General features: G+C 35.9%; 1 protein-coding gene across 1 annotated transcript in view; it reads left to right on the forward strand.

The window, feature by feature from the left end:
- The window catches only part of LOC109541365 (2-oxoisovalerate dehydrogenase subunit alpha, mitochondrial), a 29,956-nt gene extending 22,262 nt beyond the window's left edge, over positions 1-7,694 (forward strand). Inside the window, exon 8 of the mRNA XM_019910220.2 lies at positions 7,530-7,694. Coding sequence (XP_019765779.2) covers positions 7,530-7,605 — 76 coding nt within the window. The 3' untranslated portion in view covers positions 7,606-7,694. The remainder of the gene's footprint in view (positions 1-7,529) is intronic.
- Positions 7,695-9,509: the final 1,815 nt, after the last annotated feature.

Genomic DNA, 9,509 nt, shown 5'->3' on the forward strand with positions numbered 1-9,509 from the left:
TATTATACATTTATACGAAAAGAACACGATCATCAGGAGGACTCATCTTTATGCAAATGTAATTATACAAACAAACAAGAAAGAGTAAACAAAAAATGGTCATACATATTTACAAAAAAATACTATTATGTTTATGCAATACTTACGTTTCGACAGCAAATGTTATTTGTTGGTATTAATACCGTACAGGTATTAGAAATATGAAATTATTTTAACTCGACCGATCAATCGGAAACGTGGTTAAAATAAGGTTAAATTGAATTCATAGGTTAATTTCATTTAGCAAAGTCAACTTAGCAATTCAAAAATAATATCCAGCCGCGTTGTTCTGCAAGTTGAAAAAGGACAGAACTGATTTAACCGACCCTTATTTTATTTTCACTATGTCCTGCACGTTTCGCACATGCTCAGAACTTCTTGGCCGAAAACTCGAAATTTTATTGCCGTCAGTCGCCGGTCAGCCAGTTGCACCTCTCTTATTTTACTTACTCTATGATGAAGCCAACTCCTCCTGTTCATACAAGTAGTAGGAAAAAACGAACTAATCCGTATTCGCGTACTCGTTACTTATCAGTATCCGAAATAACGAGTACCGAACCAAGCTATCAAACGAGTATTCAAGATTATTGATTGCAATAATCGTGCTCGGAAAATCAAGCCACCCATTCTAACCTTCGACTCTCAAGCCGAATACCTATTCTTCCACTCGTACTCGCTCAGACTAACTGATAATCAATACCATTAATCAGTACCCGTACCGATACGGATCGATACAGACAGCCGCCTTTGATTTTCACGCCTCGGTCGTTTCTGATCACTAAAAACAAGGTTGCACGTTGCCGCATGGTAATCTTGAATTATATTTTTACATTTACTTCATATTTGTCACAAAACTGCATATTTGTAAAAAGACGTTGATTAATTGTCGCACTGTATTACTACTGCACCAAAGTTTATTTATTGATGTGTGGCATCTTGCTTCACAAAGTTAAATAACTTGCCTTCAAAAATTGCCAAAAAAAAACACCATATTTAGAAACTGCAAGTATTGACAACTGTGAAGGTTCAAAATGTCTACAATAACAATATATACAATAACAATAGAGTGTACAATAGGGAATCAATTAACAATTGACTTAAAAATAAATAAAAATGGTCTGATTCAGCCCTCTGCTGTATAACTCACGTTAACTTTAACGTGTATGTTATCCGTCAAACACGTTATGTGGCTCCAACTGGTGTGTTGTATCAGTAAAACCTTTATATTATAACAGGCGCACGCTATCGACGGACGTTAACTTAAGAAATAGCGCTTCAGAATAATTCAGTCCCTCGAAGTTAAACTCGGGGAATAAATAAAACAATTGTGTTAATCAGAGCGTAGTTTTGTCTTTTAGCTATAATTTGTTTTTAATTTAAAAGAAAAATATGTCTTTTGGTAGTCTTATAAGGTTAGCTTTATTAGAAAAATTGGTAAATGGTATTCAAAATAAACTTTATTTTCTTCCACAAACTCTACTAAATTTTCAAATTGTTTGCGGGTTGTTTTTTTTGCCTTTTCTGTGCATGCTTCATTGAAAGCGTTTGAGAAGATAGGTCAAGAACAGTAACGAACAAAATTGAAAGTGAATGCAAATCATAAACAAGGTACAAGTATGGTAGTAGGTGGGCCAAATAGTCAAAACGTGCACATGTGGTGCATATGTTTTAGAAACTTCGATGATTTGATGTCAACTCTCTCTCTAACTAATAGACTATTCGTATAACGGCATCTCAATTTATGCATCCAATATTTTTTTTCTTTTTAACGTTTGATGGATAACTGAGCACACCTCGGTTGTGATGCTGCGTTATCGAAAATGTTATCCTGAACTGTTAAGTTGCCATAACGTGTGGCCGTTAAAAATAGCATTTATGATACAGCACAGGGCAGAATATCTACTCTTGAACGTAAATATACCTATCTATTACGGGAATCATAAATTCAAGGGTTCCATATGGTTTGTATGACTAAAGTGTCCGTGTAACAAATCTGAAGAGCACTAATAAAATTCCCATATCGGTCTTCGACTTTCGTTAAACTAACGACTAGAATGAGTGATGTGAATAACTGATCCGAAGTAATGAGTATTGAATCCAAAACTAATTATATCTCACACCACTATTTCATACGCACTAAGCGGGTATGCGGTTAAATCTGCGTGAAAACCCATTGCGTTTAACCGTTATCGCAATCGCGGTATTCACTTGTAAAGCGCTGTCAATTGCATCCAAAACGCAGTAATCAATAATCATTTCAAAAAAGGACGTTGACGAAGTTGTTACGATTTATTACATCTACTAACGTTATATGAAAACAAAAAGAAAAATAGGAAGTACTGGTTACAGACCAGGGTTCCCGAGAAGAAACGAAGCAGTTCAGTTGCAATGGGGGGTACAAAAACGTCCTTATTCGAGAGAATAAAGGGATGAAAACGGAATTAATCTGCATTTAATAATAAGAAAAAAACGGGTTTCCAATACTATACAATAGACAATAGAGATGCAGAATTGCTAAAATGAAGATTTATATAATAAGGCAAATATAAATTTGTTTGTTTGCAATATTTTTCGAAGAACTGACAAAATATGAAGACGAGTTTTTTAGATAAGCGAGAATGAGTTCAAAAACATTTGAAAAATTAGTGAGCATTTGGAAACCATATATCACAAAGAAAGACACACGATCATAGATAAACACTGAAAAAAACCACACGACGTCGGCTACCCGCAAACTGAACGCATAGTGTGCGTGGTAAACGTGCGGCAGGCCGCTCGAGAGGCTGCATGGATGTAAGCAACCCCTCGACCAAACGTGAAGCCGCATGAATAGTATTTATAGAAACTAGAAGCCGTAGTGCTATTTACTTTCATTGCAATCGATGAACCGTACCGCGGGCCGCATCACGAGTATCCGCTTAGTGTGCATGTACCCTAACAGCAGGTCACCGCTTCCAACCTTTTTTTCGGGTTTTCATATTTTAGGTGTCGGTAGTTGATGCCTGCCGTCCAGTGGTTGGGAAAAAGTAACCAATTGGTATTCGAGTACTCGTTACTCATCCGTATCCGAAGTAACAAAAACCGCACCAAGCTATCAAATGAGTATTCAATTAATCAGTAAACGTTTTCGGAAAATCAAGTCACTCATTCAAAAATTCATCAAATCAAGTACCGAATTCTGGTACCGATGGATACCCGCAGCCGCGTACTCTTTTAGACTCACTAGTAAGTAATGAGACTAGTAATCAGCAACGGTACCAATACGGATGGATACCGACAGCAGCGTTTGATTTTCCACGTCTTCTTCTTATAGTACATCTTTTATCGGAGGTTTGCAATCATCACAGCAATCCTGACCTTATTGACTGCAGCTCTGAACCGTTGAACATTGCTACAGTTAAACCCGTCTGTCAGGTTCTTTAACCAGTACACACGGCGTCTGCCAATGTTCCGCCTTCCACTTATACCCTGGACCCTATTTCCCTATACTATCATTTGGAGAAGTGTGTATTTCTGTCCGTTAATTATATGAACTTTCTTTTTTTCATGGTCTTAATGATTTCGCATTCCTATCGGTCCAGGGAATACGCAATATTCTACAGTAGCACCACATTTCGAATGCTTATAGTTTTTTCATGAGGGTCCATTCTTCAACTCCATACAAGAGCGTGGGAAAAACGCAACAACGCAGCATCCTCATCCTAAGTTCCCTGTTAATATCCCGACTCGACGTACCTAGTCACTAAAAAGGTCGTTGCCCTTTCAATATTGATCGTACCTAATCACTAAAAACTGTGTAAAAAAGTGTTGCCCGTTGGTGCGTGGTAATCTTGAATTATATTTTTACATTTATGATATAAAATGTAATATGAAAATTGTAACTTATTTGAAAACTGCATTTTTGCGAGAAGACTTATTGATAATTGTCCTACTGTATTACTACTGTACCACAAATTATTTATTGCTGTGTAGCATCTTGCTTCGCAGAGTTAGATACCTTGCTTTCAAAATTTATATTTAAAAAAGCAATTTATTTAAAAACTGCTAGAATTAACAACCGTGGGGTTACAATTACAATAGAGAATCAATTAGATCAATGAGAATCTTAAAATGGTCTGTTTATCAACTCTTAGACTTAAATTAATCTATTAGGGTATATTTTATCGTGAATTCGAGGGTTCTATATGGTTATAACTAGTTTTGTTTATTGTTTATAGCGTCCGTATAACAAATCTGTAGGGCATTAATAAAATATCAAAATCGGGCTTCGACTTTCGTAAGTCTAACGACTAGAATGACTGATCCGAAGTGACTAGCCGGTACCTGTAATCAAAAGTAATCGAATTTCACACCACTACTACCATCACAATATCACGTGGTCACATAATTGTCTGAATTTTACTTTTCGTGACAAAATGGAATGAAGAATTTTGCACTGTTTGGGAGTCTCGACGCTTTTAGAAGAAGGTAGAGTTGAGGACTGTGGGTTCGGTGGTAAGCGAAATCAGGTGTTGCTACGCGGACATTAGCCATTTTTGCATATTTTGTATATACAACATGAACATTTTGTATCTTAACGGCACCTATCACGTGCAATAAGCAGAGCAAGAAAATATGAAAAACATCAATGTGTACGCAAGTAAAATTACCCAAAAATAAATACTTGAGCAACTTTTTCTAATAAGCATTATTAAATAATCGAAATTTCGGGTAAATGTACGAATATCATTTAGGCAGCGGTCGTACAGCAACCACTGTCATCAACTATCACCCACTACCACCGCATATATGGGCATAAATCTCCCGAGCTAAGTTTTTTGAGAGAAATCCCTTTTTTTAAGATTTATTACAGAATGTCAGAAAACTAAATACTTATAGACTGAAATTGTTGAATTATATCATTGCAGCAATTAAACAAATTTTCGCTGGTTCCTGGAGAACTGAACAGTAATTCTTATAAACGAAAAGTGATACACAATTATCAAGGCAACGCGCAACTACACACAACATATTTTCCGTTGACAAATGGTTACTGAAACTGCTGCAACTGCATAGAACGTTCGACGATGCCGCATCGATTCTGTGCTGACGCTAACCACTTTTTCAGATTTATGAGACGGTTCCAAAAAAAACCTTTAAGTCGGCAAACGGCTGCAGCTGGTGCGAAGTGATCGGTTCTCTGCTAGTGGCGCGTACCGTTGTTACGGTTTTTTGAGACGGTTCCAAAAACGACGGTTTAAATCGGCAAACGGCTGCAGCTGAATAGATCGCTCGACGGCGTCCAAGTGCGCACACCTATTTCGGTTTTATGAGACGGTTTAAAAAAAAGCCGGTTAAATCGGCTAGCTGTAACTACGGTTTCAGATTACACGTTTAGAACACTGTTATTTTAGCGGTTACGATAAATACCGACCATCCCTACTGGCAACCCCATGACCGCTACTGAGGCTTATTTTCATTAAGCGATCTTAAACCAGTTTAACGTCTGAAACTGAGTTTGACGCGCCAAACGGATTTCACCAGAACCTTAAACTTAGTTTGAGCTTAAACGCGTTTAAAGAAACGAACTGGCCGATTTTGGGCGTTTATAGCTTTAAACGCCGTTTAAAGACTTGATCTAACCTCACTGTGTAAAGAATTGTTGTTGTTGCGGTCGACCGAAAAATAATAAAATGGAAATGGCACGTAGGCCAGTTTATAACTTAATTTTCGACGAAGTCTACGAATATTTTAATGTTACTTACGTACTTTGTCTGTCCTGTCTGTAATTGTGTCGCCGATAAGCCAGCTTCTCGGTGCTTTGCGGTTTTATGTCACAGAATGCATGCAAATTTCTGCTAGAGATTTTAAGGGTTTCAGCACAACTACATCACATCCAATTGTACATGGGGTGAGCTCCGCGATAGAGCTGGTGTTCTAGCGTTCTGGGTTTTGTGAGATTCCAGCCACGATGTTTATCCAGTAAAATCCTTCCTGACTCCTCCGCTTGCCTTGTTTATTCAATGAATTTTATAAGGATCTGAAAGGGCGCAGGACTTAATTTTGTACTTGTTTAAGTAACTTTTCAAATAGAAAATCTAATAAAAACGTGTGCCATACACGAATGCACAAACCGTGCAGAAATAAAGCAAACTTTAAACGTTTACCGTTAGTTCGAGCAGAAAGTTTGGGTTTGATAACGGGTTATTGACGTCATGGACCCAAATGGTTCCTTGATTTTGCGATGAGAATCGTAATATTTCTCACTTTTGCAACGATGCCAGTGTTTCCAGTTTCTTAAACTGCGTTTCAATAAACGTAGTTTATGAAACGTACCGAAGCTCTGGTGAAAACGGTCCGTCGTTAAACCCGTTTAATTTCAGCGTTTAACATAAACTTAGTTCCGTCAAACTGCGTTTCGCTTGTTTCTGATGAAAATGGGCCTGAAAGGCTGTCGGGTGCTAGCCAGATCCGGCCGGTTAAACCGACTTACTAGGTTCAGACTACTACTGGTTTTGATAGTGTTCGCACTGCCACTTGCTGTTCACTATGCTGTGTGTATTAGGTCATATGTATCTTAATACTTTTCCATTTATTGTTAAAAGTTGAATCGGATTTTGTAGTAAAAAATAGGCCCCAAAACTATTCATGTTAAAAATTTGAATTGCCCCCGCCCGACGTTAACGGCCCAATCTGTAAAAAAGTTGATATCACCTGCGGGTTTATCCCTAGTAATTACACAACATTTGTGTGAAACGTTTTCTTTTTTTTGCCAACATTTACTAGAAATTTGACTGGATCTTTTAAAATGGTCCACCCTGTATACTGTATTAGTATATAGAGTACGTAGCAGCCTCACGAATATAGATACCAAAATAAAGTCATCATAAATTATTTCTAATTAAAGAATAATGAATCCGCCCAAACAATTAATAAAGTTTTGATACATACGAAGGAATACAATTTTGCAATTCGCGAGTTCAAATACCGATGAGGGAGCTGCGAAATGTAAACTTTACTCGTTATAGTTAACTGCAGAAATCACGCATACATTGGTAATGTAATAACCGTAATAACCTTCCTGACACATTTTTCAATATGTTTACATCTGTTTAAAGGCTTGCAAAGGCTGAGTAGATCTAAACAAAATAAGTCATAATGACATTTAATCAAAATAAGAGTCAAAATTTACTAGTTAAAATGTAGTTATAATTTAGTGGGCGTTTGCACTTTTGAAGTCGCGAATGCTGAACTGCTGTCAACTTTTCAATCGTTGTCAAAACTGGTATATTTAAAAATATAAAAGTTTGCCTCTTAGTTTTAGGAAGTTATTGCGGTCGTAGGTAAAGTATGGTAAATATTTCAAGTTGTTACGCAATTGCGTAAAGTGCTCCTTACAACTCTTCTTATGTATCTACTATTCCATTTTAATTTGAACTAATACTAAGTAATAGCATCGACCAGCGGTTTAATTAATTATATACTATTATGTTTGCTGTTTTTTGTTTTAGGAAACAGCAGGATGATATGAAGAAACATTTAGAAAAATATGGCAAACACTATTCATTGTCCTCTTTTAAACAATAAATCACGTAACATATTTAAGTATCTTTGGATATGCGGATACAATTAACATTGTAAGTTTAGACTGAATAAAAGTGTCTGTGGAAAAGAGATGTATTGTCTGTTGTGTGCTATTTTTGTGAAACTCAAAACTCATCAAACTCGCCTTTAACCAGGCTAAAACCAAGTACGCACCTCGCATTGTCAGAAGTTCACGTTTAAAGTCAAACGAAAATCACTACATATGATATATATGATCATAGACTGAATATCAAAAATGGAACAGCACCGAGGAAGTTGCATTGCCCACATGCATAATCTGCACTATTTACTATTGGGTGACTCGCAAAATACATATTCTCATAATTTATTCATATTGACTGAACGCATTTCTTATTATTCTTGGAAATTGTAATGCTCTCTCCGTATTAGGATCTCTGTTCAAATAAGAATGCAGTTCTCTACCAGTGGAGGTTGCCAGTGCAGCCAGTGGATGACTACTACCAGTGGAGGTTCGTGGACTGATGTAGCGGGTGTTCTGCAAAAGAAGTTAACTGAAATTTCAAATCGTTTTCGAACACCTGATATATTTTTTAAAATATTATACAACAGTAAAGTCTAAATTAATCTATATAACAGTTCAATTCTTCGATCCTTTCTAGTTGCAAATTTGTCGATGACCATCTCATTAAACTTGTCGATTTCAGACATAAACGTTTTTTCGATAGAAATCATGAATAGAGTCATTGGTCAAAATTTTAGTAGGGATAACTAGCCATTTGTTTCCCTACAGTCGCTTCTGGAATAAATAACCTACAGTTCCGGGCGGAGTCGTTCTTTTTTAATATGTGGATAAGTTGAACAGATGGTAGTCAACTTGTCTTCAGGAAATAATAATAATAGTACCCACATAGCAAAATGATATTTCCAGAATATACCTGGAACATTCATGTGATGTACATGTATATTCCTGGGACATACATGAGTTCCATTATGAACATTCCATGTATGTTCCAGGAATCTGTCAGAGTTAATACACTGAATGTTTATGGTATGTTCTGGGAATGTACCTGGTATGTTCAGTGAATGTACATGTGTATGTTCTGGGCATGTACATGGTATGTTCAGTGAATGTATATGGTATGTTCAGGGAATATACATACATATATGTAACGAAAGAAAAACGATCCTTTATTTCATCTTATTAGTTTATTTACATATTTAAGTATTTACTGATGTAATTTTTCAACAACAAGAGTTACTTACAACTAATCTAAAACTAATTAAATGGATAATAAATAAATTAAAATATAACTTATAACTACGGACTAAAAATCTAAATCTGACTAAATTAACATTTTCAGCATTTTTGCCGCTGTCGCAATGATGTGTGACTGTGAGATAAAACACAAACCTTTATCTAAAAAATGCACTTATTATTTTATATTCATTACTTGTTCCCGCTCTGTAGATTTTGCCCTTTCATTTTGTTCTTGATCAGTTAAATTGTAAAGTGTGTGTGCAATATGCTCTTAACAAAAATTCTATAAGCAATTACAAGTTTTAATATTAGTCAACAAAATACAGTAAATAGTTTTACATTGATAGAAGAGTATTTTCGTTCATCCACAGATTAGTCTATTTTTCTATTGTGTAGAAATACAGTTAGGTATAGCAATTTGCATTGATACATTACTTTCATTTTACTTTTGTTTCTTTCCTTCGATCCAAGAAAATATGCTTATTGCAAAATAGAAATCAACCAAAATCAAACTCGTAAAAATAAAAAAATACAGATAATAGTTTTACATTAATAGACGAATAATTAGGTTCAGACAACCTTACTTGTCTCTTATGCGAAAATTTTTCCTGTGTGGTTTTCTCACTGGATCTGGAGATCTGGTGATCCCTAGCATCTTCAATGCTTC

The sequence above is a fragment of the Dendroctonus ponderosae genome, unplaced genomic scaffold (assembly GCF_020466585.1).
Source record: "Dendroctonus ponderosae isolate FM_Combo_2020 unplaced genomic scaffold, Dpon_F_20191213v2 Dpon_F_20191213_1, whole genome shotgun sequence".
NCBI classification, from domain to species: domain Eukaryota; kingdom Metazoa; phylum Arthropoda; class Insecta; order Coleoptera; family Curculionidae; genus Dendroctonus; species Dendroctonus ponderosae.